The following is a 20,853-nucleotide window of genomic DNA, read 5'->3' on the forward strand; positions in this document are numbered from 1 at the left end:
TGTGTGTGTGTGTGTGTGTGTGTGTGTGTACATTCTGGCATCAGATATATATCTCTCTCATTGTTTTCCTGTTTATTATCTCCATAAAATATATAGTATAAAATGCACACAATTTCTGAATTGTTTTTAAAGTAGTTTGCATTGCAATTCCCTCTTCATCATTCTCCATATGAGTTCAGTAGTTCAACAGAATAAGATATACAGTGCAAGTAACATGATACTTATTTCTTTCAAGTAAAATAGAACTGATTTGGTGGTGTGTTAATGTCGTCTTCTCAGTTCTATGTACAATATAATTTGCGCTTCTCTTTTGTCATACACATTGAAAAGATAAAACAAATGCAAAATTTGTATATGTCTGCACTCTGCTTCAAGATTTGCTAGTCGTTAATGTTTTGAGAGAAAGACAAATACATACTTAAGATTTTTGAATAATACAAGATCAACATATTCTATTTTTGCTCTGCGTAAAAACATAATACATCAGACAATCTTGTATTCTTTATTTTATTTTATTTCATTTTTGTATTTATCTTCTAGACTAAGACAACATCTTTGCTTGCATTGCTATAATATTTTTCACTGTTATACTTTTTGAAAACATTTTTTTTGAGCAACGATAAAATAGTCTTAATATGAGGTATACGTTTCGTGAAAAAAATAAATGAACTTCGATATAAGATCAGAAGTAATATATATTACATTCTTATTTAACTTATTTCTCAAGGAACGTAACTGAATTAGTGAAGGAGTGTTCATATCCATGACGACAAAAAAACCCGACTTTTTATGCAAATATTTTTGCCTGATGTGAATTGATGAATACAACACTAATAACAATACATTCAAATGCACATGCCATGATGTTCAACTTTCACTTACGTCAAGTAATCAAGAGGTAGATTTTTTGTTAAAACTCCCCCTAGATCCTGTGTGAAATATTTTAGATTTTGAGTATATCTGTCTATTTACGCGTATGTCATTGTGTCTTGGATCTACGTTTATTGACGATGTGGATTCGGTAGTTAGATTAAGTGAATTATTCGCTCCTCAGTAAAAGTATAAGTGGCTGATCATTGAACAGTTACATGTAACTTAATGTTACGTTTCACTTAACGTATTGTTTCAGCAGAATCAGCTTGCAATCCCACGTACAGTTAAAAGGCGAGCTTCTGTTCCATTTGTGTCTTCCCAACTTTATTCTCGAAATATATGAGTCAACCTGGGATTATAGATAATAACATTTACGCAGCATACCATGCAGAAGATCGAACCTGAGACTCCGTTATAGCGAAGCGAACATCTTAACCATCAGGTCATACAGTGCCTAATTATGGATGCGATAAAACAAGTACCAGTTGAGTGCTGAAGTCGATGTACACGACTAACCCCACCTCCTTTGTAGTTGCTGGTCTTGTGCCATAGTGTGAAACCAATATTGTTATATTTCTTGGAGTTCGAATATACACGATCAAATGATTATAGAAAGACTAAACGCAACTGTGCATACTGCTGCTCCTCTGTCAACAAGCGAGACACAGCTAACGCATCTACATTACATTTCTTTAGAACTCTGTATTATATCTTATATGTATTAGTACACGTTTGTATTCAAATGTTGCTGTTAATGAGGATAATCTCTTTAATCTCATTTATTATAGTATATGCGGTACGAAGATGAAATATAGCCAAAGAATTTCCAAATTGCTTTGTTAAACCATTATTATATATTAATCATCTAATATTAAAAGTCATTAAGATTCCAATAGTTTAAATCTATGCTTATTAAGCTTTAACATTATGTAACGTCGGCAAAAGTTGAAATGTTATAATCACACCCGTTCGTAAATGAACCCACAGCTTAGAGTAATATGTAATGGTGAGATGGATTAAATTGAACATAGTGTGATATCAATCGCCTCCTTTATGTATTCCATGTTGCAAAAGTTGAATAATAGCGTCGCTGATTGCAAGCTTTCAACAGACCAACAATGGTTCCCTACATCTTTTTTTATTGTGGGTGTGTGTGTGTGTGTGTGTGTGTGTGTGTGTGTGTGTACACTACACGACTTACCCCACTCCCTTATTTACACTTATGTCGTACTTGCTTACATCGCTATTTCTGCAACTGCTGTTTGTTATTTACACACCCGTCCTCGTCTTTTGTTTTCTTGTAAATTCTCACTATATATATATATATATATATATATGTGTGTGTGTGTGTGTGTGTGTGTGTGTGTGTGTGTGTGTGTGTGTGTGTGTGTGTGTGTGTGTGTGTGTTTGTCCCTCCTGCATCGCTTGACAACGGATGCTGGTGTATTTACGTCCCCTTAAATTAGCGGTTCGGCAAAAGAGTACGATAGAAGTACTAGGCTTACAAAGAATAAGCCCTAGAGTCGATTTGTTCGACTAATAGCGGTGCTCCAGCATGGCCGCAGTCAAATGGCTGAAACAAGTAAAAGAATAAAAGAATATATATCTAAAATGTACACACATATATATGCATATAAATAGTATATTAATATATGTAGTCGCACGATTATACATGTGTGAGAATGTTTCCCTTTGTAAATGCATGTACTTGTATGTACTTGTGAGTTATTGTATTGCGGGTGTTTATAGACCTAAAACTGAACATATATGGTATCTCTTTTATATTGACCATAAGTGTGGCCTAGCAAAGACAAAGTGTATTAAAGATAAGTCAATATGATAAGAGACAATATGTCTTTGACTACGACAATTGAAGGACTGAATTTCTAATAATTCCCGTTATAATTCCTAGCAGTTGTCAGGAGAAGGATTCTTATAAAGTAGACCTTTTGTATAGAATTATTACAAGTTAATAAATATCAATTCATCAGGTGAAATCTGCCAGAAACATGAGCAAATAAAATCAATTAGACAGCACCATCTTGAGACAGATATTTCCTGCCTGCTGGGTGGCAGATTGACTGGAATATTCTCCAGATTGTAACATAACAATGTTACAGAGTAAAATAATGTCAATATTCTACTATTTGTTTAAACAGCGAGCTGGCAGAATATTTAGTACGGTGGGCAAAATGCATAGCGGCATTTCGTCCATCTTTACGTTCTAATTTCAAATTCTGCTCAGGTAGACTTTGCCTTTCATTCTTTCGATATCGATAAAATACATACCAGTTGAGTACTGGGGTCGATGTAATCGACTTATTCCCTCCCCCGAAATTACTGGCCTTGAGGCAAAATTTGCACCCAATATTCTACTGGTTGTTAAGGCGGCGAGCTGACAGAAACGTTAGCACACAGGACAAAATGCTTAGAGGGATTTCGTCTATCTTTACGGTCTGAGTTCAAATTCCACTGAGGTCGATTTTGCCTTTCATCCTTTCGAGGTCGATACAATAAGTATCAGTTGTGTACTGGAGTTGATGTAATCAACTGACATCCTCCGCACGATTGCTGGACTTGTGCCAGAATTTAAAACCAATTTATTCTACTTGCTGTCATTCTGGTTAATAAGTGGTAGATTCCTTATGACGGAACAGTCTTACGATGACAGCCGCTCCAAACCCAAACGCCCGTCGTATATGTATTTACATATTTGTATGTGTGTCTATTGTTCCCCACCACCACCACCACCACCATCACCGTTTGACAACTGGTGTTCGTGTGTTTCCGTACCCGTAAATTAGCAGTGCGGCAAAAGATATCGAGAGAACAAGTGCCGACTTAAAGAAGTACTGGGGTCGACAGACTCGACTCGACTAAAATTCCCTCAAGGAGTTGCCCCGGCCTGGCCGTAGTATATTAATTGAAATATATAAAAGAGAAAAGATATATATATATATATATATATATATATATATATATATATATATATATATATATATATATATATATATATTAATAAATCTGAGGGTAGCCCAACAAATTTTAGAAATTCTATTTGCCATTAGTAGTCTAGAAAGAAGAAAAAAATTAGTCAATAGACTATATATTATTCATTTAAAACACAGTGTACATTTAAACACATCAGAGATGTCCATACTAGGACATCTAACCTGCTAGAAGGAGCAGTCAAAACGCTACACCAGAAATTAGGGATAATTTCGAAAGGGAATGAAAAGTAAAATATAGAAGGTAAATGTTTTATTTTTCATTCCCTTTCGATATATATATATATATATATATATATATATATATATATATATATATAGTCTTTGTTAGCAAACACATGTAAGTTATTGGCGTTTATGTCATTGTTGTTTCTCCTCAGTAAATATTTTGGATCAAGATTTAGAAGCTCGCCGCCATATTTCAAAATCAATACATCTGTGGTACTTAATTTCGCATTAGGTGACAGAGATGAACAGAGTAAGGAAGCAATAAAGCTCGCTGCTGAAACTCCCATATTTCCTAAAGTTGACCCACATTACATTGCTATTCTCATACTTATATCATTCAAGATTAAAAATCGATGCCATTTGTTCTTCGAACAATTTCCGACATACCATCTGTATAAAAAACAATGCTTTCTTCATTCTTTAACATGCAACTGCTAGCCATTATTGTGGCTTCTTGTACTCAGTCTTGCCTTTATTTTTATAGTTTACCATTGTATTACGAACTACTTTCAGAGATAAGAAGCTGATCTAAATTAGAAAATGAATTAAATAGCTTTAGAATCACAAAGTAGATGATGCTGAATTAACGTTATTTATAGAGAAGCAAAAATATATCTGCAACTGTAGAGAAAATCATTTGGTGCACATTTCTTTAGGCATACATTCTTTGCTACTGAATAAATTAATTCTATATATTTGGTACGTTTCAATTTAGGGAAATTTCGGTACTGCAGTCGTCTGTGGTATTTCAGACGGGGTGATGTTTTGCGTGCAATATTTAAATTCAGATTAACTATATACATACATTCACACTTACACACTCATTTAGATATATATATATATATATATATATATAAACGCGAAAGCACATATTCGTTTAGATAGATAGATAGATAGATAGATAGATAGATAGATAGATAGATAGATAGATAGATAGATAGATAGATAGATAGATAGATAGATAGATAGATATAACCGTGCAAACTTCAACTGAGATGAATACGCTCCGTTGATAAGATGTAACGTAATCAAAACAAATGCATTTATATGTGTATATATAAGTATATGCATTTCTACTATATATGCCCATGTATATGCAATAACCGAGGTTATAACATATTCTGTGTGTTTGTGTGTTTGAATAAAATTGTATATAGTATATATATTTATATATATATATATATATATATATATATATATATATGCATGTATTGAATTATATAGATGTGTCTATGTACATATGTATACACGTCTTTTATGCACGTGTGTGTATATGATGTGGATATGTAAACGGCTAAGTGACTAATCAATGCTCAGAGTTTGAACTCTTATGATAGCTTTCATGTTTCATTTAATTTGCAGAGTGTGACCCAGAATTCCATAGAGCGTGTGCCTGTATTTGTAACAGCATTGCTAAGTAAATAGCGTCTACAATAGAATTTTAGTTTTATTTCTCAATTTTCTAATCAATTTTCTTTCATTTGTATTTCAAAGGAAAGTTTCGGGAGCCTTTGAACATAAGCAACACAAGAAATAAAATAGATACATCTGAATATCTGAATATATCTTTTGTTACACAGTAGTGTTCTGTTGTGAGTTAAATTTGAAATTTTCAATTGGATTCAAGATTTGATTACCAGTATTATGCTGTAAATAAATCGTGTTGTAGTGAAAGAAATCTATATTTCGTTAGAAATCAACAAGTACTTCCATTCTCTTAACTCATTTGTTATGAGATGCACAAAAGTACCCTGTGTTTATAATTCTATTTACGTATGTGAATACAATATTTGATAATGAACATGTATGTGTGTGTGTGTGTGTGTGTGTGTGTGTGTGTGTGTGTGTGTGTGTGTGTGTGTGTGTGTGTGTGTGTGTGTGTGTGTGTGTGTGTGTGTGTGTGTGTGTGTGTGTGTGTGTTCTTTGAATATCTAGATATAGTAATTTATCTTTGAAGAACGATTTATGAATTTGATCAAATATGACTGTGGAAAGCAAATATGGTAGAGATAAGCGAGTAAATATATGTATGGAAAGTGCGGCCATTATTGTCAGAAATTGTATAAATCAACGTGTAAATAGTATTAATTTCAGTTAAATCATGGAACATAGTCTCTTTACTTTGAAGGTAGTTCTCTATCTTATTTGATGTGTTTGGTAAATAAAGGTGAAGATTCTAAAGTTAATGCTATGTCTGACATATTGTGAGTTATTTATTATTGAAATATTTGATCAGAAAATAGAAGTACAGTGTCAGTTAGTCCTGCGTTTTTAAACCGTCGAATAGTGGTTAGATTTAGACTGAACAATTAGAGAATTAGAACTACTGAGAGATATTTAGTGAAGAGAGTTTTCTTTCTTCATAAGTCAACCGATTTGTACAGTCAATAAAGTATCTAATCAATCGCTTTGTGGTAATCGTTCTTGCTTCGTCACTCTTAGTTCATATGTTGCAGATGTCGACTATTCCATTCATCTTTTGGGGGGTTATGTATGTATATATAGCCGTGGCTTTATGGTAATGTGTCGACGCCCCCAAGCGAAGAAGTAGGATCGTCCATGACATATAAATAAAGGCAGTCTACCCTTGGTAGAGAGTTGAATAGCCGTTGAGTAACCGTCGTGGAGCGGTTGAGGACAGATCATCCGAAGATGCTAGATAGCAGTAGCTTGAGACATAGCAGGTAAGAAACTTGCTTCCTAACTCATGGTTCGAGTTTCATTTCCAGTGCGTGGCACCTTGGGCGAGTGTCTTCTACTATAGTCTCGGGCCGAGCAAAGCCTTGTAAGTGAATTTTGTAGACGAAAACTGAAAGAAACCCGTTGTATGTGTATATATCTGTGTCTATGTGTGTGTGTGTGTGTATCTTCATGTCTGTACTAGTCGCCCGACACACACACATACCGCTTGACAACCGATGTTGGTGTGTTTACGTTCTCGAAATTCAGTGGTTCGGCAAAAGAAACAGATGGAATAAGTACCAGGCTTTAAGAAAATAAGTGGTGGGATGGAAGCATTCGACGAAATTTCTTTAAGACCGGTGCCCCAGCATGGCCGCAGTCTAAGCAGTCTAAAGGCTGAACCAAGTGAATGATAAAGATATCAATATGTGTGTGTGTGTATGTGTGTGTGTGTGTGTGTGTGTGTGTGTGTGTGTGTGTGTGTGTGTGTGTGTGTGTGTGTGTGTGTGTGTGTGTGTGTGTGTAATTTCTTTTGGTATGTGATATTACAATCTCAATACACGTTTTCGTTATTTAGCATTATATAATCATATTTTGTATCAGAATTCAGAATCAGTGAAGCTTTTCGAACGTAAATGAAACAATTACTCGTTAAAAGTTATTAAAGCAAAAGGCTTAGCGAAAAACGTATAGGCATATGTTCACTGAATACTAAACCTAAGAACTAAAGCAAAGTGGCCTCACCTGCTAGAATTATTGGGTAAATTGCCCTTAAGTTACACTCTACTAACTTAGAGAAAGGCACCCTAGTTAATAGTATTCTCCTGCATGTTAAATAGGATAGATTACTGCACTTGGAATATATTTATTCTACCAGAGCTAACATTTACGAACAAAAAGAACAACAACGCCAGCGACGAAGTCAGTTTGTATGACACACGCCTTTATTTTCACTTTTCTCTCTGGGATTCAATATAAATTATTCGCAACAACCTTTTAAAGTTACTCTGTTTGATGTTTCTCTGTAGTGTTTATTATATCCCTTGTTTCTATGAATATCCCTTGTACAAATTCTTCAGTTAATTCTTTAACACTTTTCCATTTTTTTATTATAATTTCTATTTCTTATTTTGCTCTTTGTCTTTATAATGAGGTTCACTTTCATACAAGAACAATGTTTGTATGTATATAAGTATGTGCATAGGCATTACAGAATGCGTATGTGTTGCTTTGGCAGTACTGTAGCATAATATATAGAAATATTAATCTGCCAGCAGTTTATTCCAAATGATACGCCATTTCACTTCTCGTCAGAGCCCAGCAATTTAGCATGTGTTGAGGTTCTGCTCTATTATATTAGCCTACGGTACGTTGAAATAGATCGAAAGTCAATTAGTTATACAGGATTAGACCGCCAGTACTACATTATATTAGAGGGACGAAAAGCAATGTGGATTTTGGCGATGTTTGAACATAGAATAGACCAAGTGAGACCAACTACTGGTATTTTGTCTGATGCCCTAAGGATTCGGCCATTCCACCGCTCTTAAACTTCAATTTGTGCTACTTTGTTTATATATATATATATATATATATATATATATATATATATATATATATATATATATATACAATGGCTTTGCTTGTTAACATTGGAGAACTTTGGGTATGGCAGTCATTTTAGGTTATGTACTATAACTTTTATTTCGTAGAATGCTTGGCATTGATGTGCCTATCACAGCTTGAAATTATTTTGCTTGGCTTTACTTGATCTGAAAGATAATTATATCTTTTATTATTGGTTGGCCTTGCATCTTTATTGATTGCACCGGCATCTGTGACTGTTTGATTCTCATTTCCTTCATATTGCTTTTGAAGACATGAATTTGGGAAATATCCCATCATAGTATTAATATCCGAATATGCAAGCCATAAATTCTTTAAGAAATCTCTTTGGTTAAATTGCTTTCCTTTGGGTGCGACATAACTACGGATTTTTCTATCATCAGATGTTACAGTATTTTCTGCTTGACATTTCAATTAAGATGTAGTAGAAAAGCTTCTAGCTTATACACTCCATTGTGCTTTTTGTCTATTTTCTCTTGCAAGGATTTTCCATGAATTTACAACTAAAAGCGTTCTGTGTGGTGAAAGTCATCACTAGTTATTGTAATTCTCTTCTTGAGAAATATATATTGTATTAAAAGTTAACAGTCTTATCGAAGTTTCGTACTTGTCTGTTCAGTGTCCATTTTCGATATAATAAATAACTAATTAATTAACTCTGTGTGTGTTCGTAAATTCTTACATTTCTACACGCACTCTCATACACACATATATATATATGCAGGTATGCATATATTGGAAGGTATGATACATTACCGAAAGTTCTGGGCTCAGTAAGCAGCTCCACATTTCACTCCTATGTTCTACATGGTTTGAAAATAATGACAGCGTTGGGAGTTTTGATAAGAAACGCAGCAGACATTATATTTAAGAGCTTTAAGCACTATTTAACGTTGTCGCATTTCTGCGAGATAATTTGTGCTTTTGCAGGAATCTATGGCCCTGCTGCGCAAACCGGTTGGTTCGTTTCTTTGGTATATGCAACAAAAGTACAATATGAGGATTGTTGCATGCCCTCATGTACAATAGTCATACTTATTATGGGCATGGAAGATGGTATGGCAGAACAGAGGTCGACAAGATAATAAGAATATGAGGATCATAAGAATAAAGTGATCAAATGCACACATAAGCTCACTCCCTCCATCAAATCGACATTACCTGCACAGGTGCACCATGTACCACATGTCAGATGACGAAATGATCGCAGAGCAACGTGAAATGAAGTAATTTTCTCAAGAACACAACACAAAACCCGGTCTGAGAATCGAACCCACGATCTCGCAATCGTGGAGCAACACCCTAACTACTAGGCCATACTACTCCTTCATATATATATATATATATATATATATATATATATATATATATATATATATATATATATATATATATATATATATATATATATATATATATATATATATATATATATATATATATATATATATATATATATATATATATACACACACACACACATTCGCCATGATAGATCGCTAGCCACTACACATTCTATTTTTTTTTCTCTCCTTGTTTCTTTCTGTGTTGCTTTCTGTGGAAGAGCGTAGGCTCGAAACGTTAAAGACTTTTTCACTTCCCGAGCGTCATACTAATACATCTGTTTGTTTGTTTTCTACACCACCTGTCTTCGTCTTTGTGTGTGTGTATCGAATTGCAAAATATGAAGGAAATGAGGTAGAAGGGCTTTTGGTCATCTTAGTAATCGGTGTAACAATGGCAGTCACCGGCATATATCGAAGAATGTGAGTAGGACATTAGACATGTCTGTCTTGACGTTTTAATGGCATTTAGCTCTAACGAGTTCCGGTTTGGTAGACATGGCATTTATTTATTGTCTTTGTAAATATGTCTGATAGGGCGCTCGGCCACACGTATAAATATATACAAGCATACATACATACAAAAATACATATACATTTACACGTGTATTTTGCGCACAAACACACACACATGTGCATAGATATTCACATGTATGCACGCATACATGTGTGCCTGTGCAGTCACACAAGCCTTAAAAGAACGCATAACAAAATATATATCTACATATGTACATATACAGTCCCACATATATCCGCGCTGTGGCCACATACACACAAGCATGTATATTGTGTACCGAACTCACCACCTTCAGATTTCTACAAAACTCGTGTACGACCGTTTCTTGAAACCTCTGTGCTTGTTATGCTTGTTAGCTTCCACACTTACAAGAGTAAATTATCCAAAAATGTTACTTAAAGCAATATATGACATTGCAAGGGATCAGAAATGTGCTGTCATTTAACACTTAAAGTGTATTCATTCAGAAGACTACAACATTATATGGGCCCCACTGCGCTACATCACGCAGTGATGATTTGGGACAATACCGATGAAGCAGACAAATCAGCTTTCGCAACAACAGTGTCGTCAGTCAGCTTGCGGAAATACGAGTTTGTTATATAAAATTTCAAAACACCAATCACGCTTTCTGTGGGCTGGCTCTTTCATACACACACACACGAGAGCGCACGCTCACACATATGCATACACACATACATGCACATACACATACATACACATACACATACATACACACCTACACAAAAATATATACATATAGAGAGAGAGATGGGCGGGTGGAAGTAGGAATAGATTACAATTACTAACAGTATATTTCTGTCTGTTTATAAGAAGCCCTCCATTCCTGAATACCCATTTGATTGCACCTAGAAGTTTCCCCTCCGAGGTACAAATGAGGGCAAGGTTGTTTAGGAAAGACTAGCAGACGCCCAATTCATACCAGCGTCCCCTCTCCATGCCACTGACGCTATCGAAGGGAAAAGCAAAGGCCGATACAGCTTCGCACCACTGACGTTGCAACTCTTTTCTACAGCTGAATGAACTCGAGAACGCAACACACAGCTCTGTCCTCGAAACAAACACACTTCCTCATGAAAGCCACTGGGCTATGCACGCTCTTGACAAAGTCATTCTTATACTTGATTTCGATTCACAATCGGAATCGCATTATCTTATGAATGTCACAAATTCTTCCTATCTATCGTTAAAAGAAAAAAAACAAATAACAAATATACAATTCGACTTGTTGCCCTCTCAAGAGGTTTTGGACCGTGCGTTAAGATAGAGCGAACGAATGAGACAGAAAGAGAGAGAGAGAGAGAGAGAGAGAAATAGTTAAAATTACAAATATGCGACATATGTATAGCATGTAATCAGTTCTAATCGATTTTAATCAATTTTAGAGCATCCTAGAAAACCAAGTTCTCTCATACTTTACAAGTCAAACAGCAGACCCATCATCCGCCCTTCAATGATCCGCCAATAACATGTATTGATAAAATTGTAAGAAAATTACACGAGAACATAATTTGCTTCATTAAACTTAATCACTCCATTTACAATTTTTAACTCAATCAAACCTCTGCTCTTTCATACTTGTGTTACTTTACTTTTCTTTTCGTTTTCTACTACTTTTGAATAAATCAATGATTATTACTATGGTTACTGGTATAGTCAGTGTTCTTCTTGTTATTACGATAGCAAATAATAATAATAATAATAATAATAAGGATAATACTGTAGGCCTTGAAACTTTGGGGGAAAGGGGGATAATCGATTACATCGATTCCAGCGCGTAACTTGTACTTATTTCATCGACCCCGAAAGGATGAAATGCAAAGTTAACCTCGGCGGAATTTGAACGCAGAACGAAACAGAAGACGAAATACCTCTAAGCATTTCGCCCGGCATGCTAACGATTCTGCCAGCTCGCCGCCTTAATAAGTATAATAATCATTTCTACTAAAGGCACAAGACCTGAAATTTGGCGGGATTAATTTTCTGGGAAATACTGGGGTCACATCGATCCCAGTATTTCACGCATTTTTCCCAGCGTGGTAACGATTCTGCCAGCTTGCCGCCTTAATGATAATAATAATAATAATAATAATAATAATAATAATAATAATAGAGATAACTCGAATGTGGAATCTAAAAACAGAAACAATTCCTATCATAGTAGGTGCCTTAGGTATAATAAAAAAATATTCAGACAAATACATAACAAAAACACCAGGACTTACAAATATATATAACATACAGAAAATTGCACTACTGGGTACTGCACACATTCTACGCAAAACACTTTCAATACAGTAAACATAAGAGCACCACAGCAAACCACAGCACATACCCAAGGCGCACAGAGCTGCGCTCGGTAATGAAGTGAAAGCACGTTATAAAAATAAAACTACTGAATAATAATAATAATAATAATAATAATAATAATAATAATAATAATAATAATAATAATAATAATAATAATAATAACAACAACAATAGGCTTCTGCTGATGTTAAAGATTATACTTGATTACTATAACCCGCATCATTATTATTATTATTATTATTATTATTATTGTTGTTGTTGTTTTTATTAGCATCAACCCCCACCTTATTACTACTCTGAATAGTTGTTTACCAGTATTTTACCCTATTATTTTACTCCAATATCGTATAATGTCCATATTACAAATAAGGGAATAGTTATCGTTATGCATATTAATTATCAATTTATTGCTATAATTAACGAGGATGATAAAGACAAGGTCAATAATAATAACAATAAGAACAACCACATCAATAATGACAATTAGTCCTTTACTGAATTTATTGATCGAGTATTTTTGATGTAATTCCATTGTAATTTCATATTTCATTCTGCTTGCAGCTATTGGGCGGCCTTTTGTCGAAAGCATATTGAACATACGTTTGATTACGCCCTGATGTACCTACAGCTTGAGAGATTAGACTCGGTCTGGGAACCAGGTCAGCTCTCATCCATTGAAGTAAGTAGATGTACTCTAATTTAAGAAACATCAATCATCCTCTATAATATATTACGCACATTCTCTTTGGTTCTCTCTGTTTGTCTCTTCTCTCACACATGCACACATACACACACACACACTCTCTCTCTCTCTCTCTCTCTCAGTCACATAGACACATGCAAATAGATCTTTATATATTATACATGCACACACACACATATATATATATATATATATATATATATATATATATATATATATATATATATATATATATATATATATATATTCATAAAATCTCTTTTCTTCCATTGTCTGATACGTTATCATGTATTTTCCGTCATTCAATGTTTGTCGATTCTTTAAACACATTTCTCAATATTCTGTTCCTTCCTATATGAAACCTTCATTTCCACATCCCTAATACCCCTTTATCATGCTTTTTCCACCCTCTTTCTCAATCGCATTTTTTCTCTTTATTTATTTATTTATCTATATATCTATCTATCTGTCTATCTTTATACATATATACGTTTGGAAATATATTTATACACACGTATAAAATACATATACATACACGTATGCATATATATACATATATGCATATGCATATATATATATATATATCCATATATGCATATATATGTAAGCAGGTATATATATGTATATGCATATATATGCATGCGGTGAATATATTGTCGTCTAAGTTACGGAAAAATGAAAATAACAATGACTTTTCATTTTAACAGATATATTTACCAAAATTACATAAAAATACCTTGAAACATTAAAGAGTAAATTTATTCAATAAAATCACTATTGGCTTCAACCACGGCCTCCAGACGAATTCGGAACCTCCTGCATCTCTTCTGGATGGTCACCTTGTTTAAGTTGGTGAATACTACCGTAATCCTTGCCTTCAGGTCATCTTTGGTCTTACAAGGAGTTTTGTCGATTTTCGTACGTAGCTAAAAGTAATTACGAGGTAATGAGGTAAATGAAGTGCAAAAGGCGTGAATATAGGCCAAAGGCGTGAATGTAAGCAGGAGATACTTAACTTAAACTTCTTTCTTAGCTGAAGAAGAGATATATACATATTGCGATAACTGTTAACGATTGTGAAAGAAAAAATTAAGGATCGAACATTTCAAAAACAGAAAACTACTTTAGTTCTAATTTACATCGTTTGGTGCATAAATAGATATTGATTTATTTAATGAAGAACCTTCAAGAGCATAAATATACAGATTAAGCTAGCCACTAATCATTTCAGTCTAATGCATGGCTGCTTTTTACGCAGTTGATTAATTGGGAAAGCAAGATGAGTGCATGTTCGTTGAGGAGGGGTGAAGATATTGTGAAACGGTCCCTGAGAAGAATTCACCACCATTCTTTTTCTGCACATCAATAAGTATTGAAGGAATGTATTTATATTATTATTTAATGCATTTTGTAGCTTTTTTATACTTTTAATTTATTTCACTTCTGATTCACACTCTTTCTGCATAAGTAAGTATGCACTCAACGTACATGTCGTACTATCGGCACATTTGAGTTATTCTACTTATTACATATTATTTCCTAAACTATGTAAATTATACAAATCGAAAATTATTTGTCATTTTTTTATATAATGAGAAATGTTTTGTTTAGTGATCATTCACATTGAGTCATGTAGAGAGATCTAATAGTTCGATACAATGGCACACAGTAGAGAAAACAAGGATCGAACCGTCATTCGCCTCAGCATGTAAACTAACTTTGAATAATTATTTCTTTATTTATTTGAGTTATCTACCCTTATCTTTCAAACTCACTAACAATTGCCGCAGGGTCTTTGTAGTCATTCTTCAACTAAGAGGTAAATTTCAATTAATTAAGAATTTATGTGCGACATTCAGTACGTCACAATTTAATTTATTTAATCTTCATTCATGTCTTTTATTCACTTGACACACCTACTTTCATACACACACGCATGCATTTTTTCTTTATTTTTTCTTTTATCGATTTTATTTTACGCGGTCTCTTTGTTCATTATCTTTCTTTCTTCATTATCTTGATTTATATATCACTCGTATTTCTTATATTAAGTTTGATTTTGTGAAACAAGAAACAACTTTTAGAAACTTCTTATGCGAATTAATCTCTTCCCCCCTTCTCTCTCTATCTATCTAACACACACATACATACATACATACATACATACATACATATATATATATATATATATATATATATATATATATATATATATATATATATATATATATATATATAAGACAGAAAACAATCAGAACAACTATAAGATAACTAGAACAACAGCGACAACAACTAGATTGTAATGAAAAAGTAGTTAATGCAATTATAATATAGTCTGAAAAAGCAGCTGGGACTTCGCTAATAACACAAATAATCCAGTCGAGAGAGGAATATCGTAATGATAACCGTTACTGCTGTCTCTTCATAATACTAAGATATTCTACCAGAACTAAGTTTTAGCAAACCTTCTATGTAGAACCTAATTACTAATTAATTCTGAATCTTTCTTTAGATATTCGATAAATTAAATTAAAATGCATTGAAAATTTTAAAAAACAAATTAATTAAATTGAAATGATAATTAATATCTTTTATATCTTTTGCTTGCCAGGAAATATTTTCACTTATATTTTATTTGAGCTTTCTTGAAATGTTTACCAATGAATTTTAAATCTCTTTTATCTTTTTACATGTGATATTTTTGTGTGCGAGTGTGTGTGTGTGTGTGTGTGTGTGTGTGTGTGTGTGTGTGTGTGTGCGTGCGTGTGTGTGTGTGTGTGTGTGTGTGTGTGTGTGTGCATGTGTGCGTGCATGTGTGCGTGCATGTGTGCGTGTGTCTACAGGTGTCATAAAAAAGATAAATGATAAAACTTGAAGCTCTTCGTATAAAGTACCGATATTTATCTGAGGATTTAAAATGATTTTCAAATAGAATAAAATTTTCTTGAACAAACATGTAACTTTTTATGTGAATATGATATAATCGATTATTAAAAGTCTTTAATTGCATTATATTTTAGAAACTTCTTATGTGAATTAATCTCTTCCCCCCTTCTCTCTCTATCTATCTAACACACACATACATACATACATACATACATACATACATATATATATATATATATATATATATATATATATATATATATATATATGACCACAAAAATATTAGCAACAGCACACAAACATGCACTAAACACACATATATAGATGTATAACCGTGTATATTTTATATTACCATACATAGTGGCTTTTATATATTGCATGAAGGAGTACTTAATACAAAGATATAGATTGTGCAATTTATTTCGGCAAAGAGTAATGTTGACAGTGACTTCGAATTTTCGCTCTCCACGGAGCTTTAAACTCACTGTCAGCATTTTCTTTGCGAGAGAATGAGTAACCTTTATCTAAACAGAGCACTCCTTCACGTACAGGTTTAGGGGAAACTCCATCTACCTGCCCCACCTCATCTGGAGACTTACTCTGAACTCGCAATTGCCAAATCTGTCTCTTCTCTGCGAAAAACTATCGTATTCTATGAATTTGCTGTATCTTTCAACAGGAAGAATTAACTATTTTATTGTTGCTATCAGATGTACACCCCTTCAATGAACTTCAAGCCACTGTCAGCTGACGAACCTGGTGTAACACCCTAGTTTTCTCTATCCTACACACGAGGGAGAGTAATTAACCCCGGCCACCCATACAGAATATAGTCTAACAATGCTGATCTTCCAGCTTCAGTTGCAATCAATTTGGATTCTTATATATATATTTAGGCAAATCAAACATAAAACCAAAAGCGGGGTAACAACAAAAAAATCAGAATAATGTACACAGTGAATGCATTAGATTGATGCTCAGAGAAAGTTTATGATCGAATAAAAAATGTTGTGTGTGACGTTTCGAGCATGGCTCTTCGTCAGAAAGAGGGAACATGGAACAGTTCGGAGAGAAGAAAATGAATAGTCTGAGGAAATCGCGTGTACCCTTACAGTGTAAAGTAGAAGACATGTAATAATGCCTCCTATCACTCAAAACTAGGCATTAGTCAAAACTAGTTATTATAAGAAAAAATTAAATATTATTATTCGACAAAGTTAAATTTTTTATCAGTAGCATTTTCTTCAAACACTTGTTTTTCACCTTTCTGAGATCAATACAACAAAATACCAGCTAACCACTAAGATTCCATTTAATCGATATTATCGTCTGTATCCTTACACCAAGATGGTGACCTAGTGCCTGTGTACAAATAAATTCTGTCTTTATTTGAATATTTGTTTCCAATCTCATAGATTTTTCAATCCACCCCTTCCTTATTTCCCCTCATTTACCCCCACTCTCTCCCTCCCTCTGTCTGTCTGTCTGTCACTCTCTCCCCCTCTCTCTCTCTCCCTCTCATTCCTTTTTCTCTTTCTGTCCCACTTTCTTTCCCATTATCTTTTCTCTCTTGCCCGTAATACTTACTTATCGTTTTGTCATTCTTATACTGGTCATTTACATAATAGTAAAAATAGTTTGTATGATATGTTTTCCGTGATGTGCTTTACCCGTTAGCATATGTCATTGATATTCAAAACAAATATTCATCATGTTTTCTGGTCACACATACAGTTAGTCGACACGTGTTGGCTTCCCTGCAAGCATCTCTCATGTTTTCTTAGATATGAACAGATGTTTCCTTTTTTTTTTTGTTTTGCCAATTCTGAATAATTATCTACAGCGCACACGTTCATTCAATCTTTATTTACTTCGCTGTATGGGTAGTAGTGATACTCCACATGCGAATAAATGCAAGGTAAATCACAAGAAAACATATATATGAATTAATGTAGACTAATATTGTATTCAATATTTCTGGCTTATTACGCCATTTCTTGAGGGGTCATATATTTGTTTTCCGCCGCGTTTTCACACCACTCCTACAATGACACAAGTGCCAATTTGCATCGACCTAAGTTACCAACCTTCGTTCTGAATGAACATCGGCGGCGGGGAGTGGACAGAAATGCAGGAGTAAGCAACTGCCACACTTCTTCAAATAATATTGTCAGAGTTTATTCGAGGAAGTGTAAAAATACAAGTATTTGCAAATATATAGTCAACCTTGAGTGCTTGAGTCCCTATATATTCGCCATTACAATATTTCAGCAGAGAACGTAAATGAATAACGGGTTTAGCTCTACTCGAAGTCTTTACACAATGCTCCATACATTATTCTCATTGACCCCACCAGATTTTATGATATGGCGATTTTGTATCTTTGTGTTTATTGGAATATTTTCTGGGGTAAATTAATTTGTTTTCACGTTTTTGATAATTGGTACATGTTTACGTAATGGATGCTTACATCTAAAGGGCTGATTATTCAGAATAACATTAGTTTGGATAGAACTTTAATTTTTAACCACTTTCGTTTTTGAATTGTTTGAGGAGACATTTTTCTCTCTATGCTGGTGGGAGGGTAGCATTTTTTAGACCCTCTCTGTTGAGATTGGTTTCAAATTTTAGAACAAGGCTAGTAATTTCGGGAGAAGAAAGTACGTCGAGTAGATCAACCCCAGTATTCAACCGGCACTTATTTTATTGACCTCGAGAGGATAGAAGGCAAAATCAGCCTCAGCGGAATTTGAGCTCAGAACGCAAAGACGGACGAAATGCTACTAAATATCTTATCCGGCAGGCTAACGATTCAGGCTGCTCGCTGCCTTTTTCTCTGTTGATATTAAGAAAAGTTGTTTATTCACAAAACGCAATATACTTATACATTGTCTCCAGCCATTTATTTGCGATATATGATAATCTCTATAACGATAAGATTCATTAATTACCTTGACATAAAAATAGACGTGAGCACAGACAAACAATACCTCTCCCAAAAAGTAAGAAAAAGAAGCAGTATATATCGATAGATGCTCTAACCGCCATCTGACAACCATAGCAAAATTTGAAGCTAAGTATATGAAGAATAATATCAAAACTTTCACCAAACAAAATATATTTCCAAAACCTTCCATTGCAAAGCTATATTACCAAGAAGCAGCTTCAATGAAAATTGAAATAAATGAAATGCCTCATGAACCAAAAATAAAAACGAAAGGAAAGAAATCGTGTAATACAATCCACCATACAATATGACAGTTGCTGCGAATCCACAAATCTTCCTGTCTTGAAGCGTGTACTACTACACATAACTGCTACAAAATCTAATAACAAAACACATGAAGAAGAGATGCAGTTGCTTAAATGATATAGACTTCACTCCATTGAATTTTATATTTTCTAATTACCATTCTATAACATATTTTTCTGCATCGTACATTCATTCACTTCATTTCTGCTACACTTAGTAATTCAAGCTAAAATGTATGTATGGCAACATTCCATGTTCAGTTCAATAGCTTGCATTCTATTTTACGCTTTTCTACATCCAGTTTTTAAAGACCGTATTACTTTACTAGCTTCATCTTTCTATATTCTCTCATATAAAGGAGACACGTTGCCTGAACAGATAATAACTACAACGCTTCTTCCATCGATATGGCTATAATGTTGTGTTTGAAATACCAATGTTTCACTGATTTAAGGGTTTATCCGTTTTTAGACCATCCGTTTAATAATGTCTCTGGTGTAAAACCGGGCAGTTTGAAACCATCATATGTCATAGGGGTGGCGTTAGTGGCGTGCTCACTTTGATAAGCATCTGGATAAGGCCTCAAGTCCGAGGATAACTTTCGCCTTTTCTTCCGGCAATTATGTAGATTCTGAACAAGATGGTAGTCTCTATATTTTCCTCGTTTAATCCAGATAAAGAAAAATAAAACTTTAGAATATCGTTTTCTGTGTGGCTGATTTCAATTTATGGTTTCTGTTGATTGATTGTAAAATGCATTGAAATCCGCTAGTTTCAATGTATGTTATTAACAAGTCGGTGAGCAGAAACAAAATCAATACTATTTCACTTTCATCACATAAATTGTGTCTACTGATACTGGATTAGCTATATTAACACAAAATATCGAGTAATTTACGACGTATATGAATTAAACCACGCTTCTTGATGGTCAAAGAGATTTATAATTCTCCATCCGAGATGCTGATATGAATCTTCTAAGGAATTCTATTCTTTATACCCAGCTCATAATGTTTCATGAATTACCCGCAACACCGTGGTGTGTTTACGTGAACGACCTTGCTTTGATTCGCCTGCATTTTGGTCCGTAGCTTTTCAATAAGCTCAAATATTCCTACTTTATTCCTGGATCTCTGGAACATTCTTATATAACCTATTATGCAATCGATTTCAATAGGTACAAGATTTCTTGCATGATTCTGTTACCAGAGTCAACGTATGACAGGCTTTTACTTTAGGTTCGGACTGAAAAAATATTATGGGGGGATGGGAGGGGGGGGGGGGAATTCGATAGACGAAAACTGTACGGAAGCATTTATGTATATATGTACAAGTGTGCGGTTGTGTGTGTGTGTGTGTGTGTGTGTGTGTGTGTGTGTTTTATAGAGGAAGAGAGCAGTCAA

At 34.1% G+C, this 20,853-nt stretch overlaps 1 protein-coding gene across 3 annotated transcripts in view; it reads left to right on the forward strand.

The window, feature by feature from the left end:
- The window catches only part of LOC106870527 (BAI1-associated protein 3), a 1,021,331-nt gene that overhangs the window by 826,029 nt on the left and 174,449 nt on the right, over window positions 1–20,853 (forward strand). For all 3 annotated transcript variants that reach the window (XM_052968680.2, XM_089354166.1, XM_052968681.2), the window contains one exon: window positions 13,170–13,287. In XM_052968680.2, the coding sequence (XP_052824640.1) occupies window positions 13,170–13,287 (118 nt within the window). The remainder of the gene's footprint in view (window positions 1–13,169; window positions 13,288–20,853) is intronic.

Source organism: Octopus bimaculoides, chromosome 6 (assembly GCF_046866305.1).
Source record: "Octopus bimaculoides isolate indiv1 chromosome 6, ASM4686630v1, whole genome shotgun sequence".
NCBI classification, from domain to species: domain Eukaryota; kingdom Metazoa; phylum Mollusca; class Cephalopoda; order Octopoda; family Octopodidae; genus Octopus; species Octopus bimaculoides.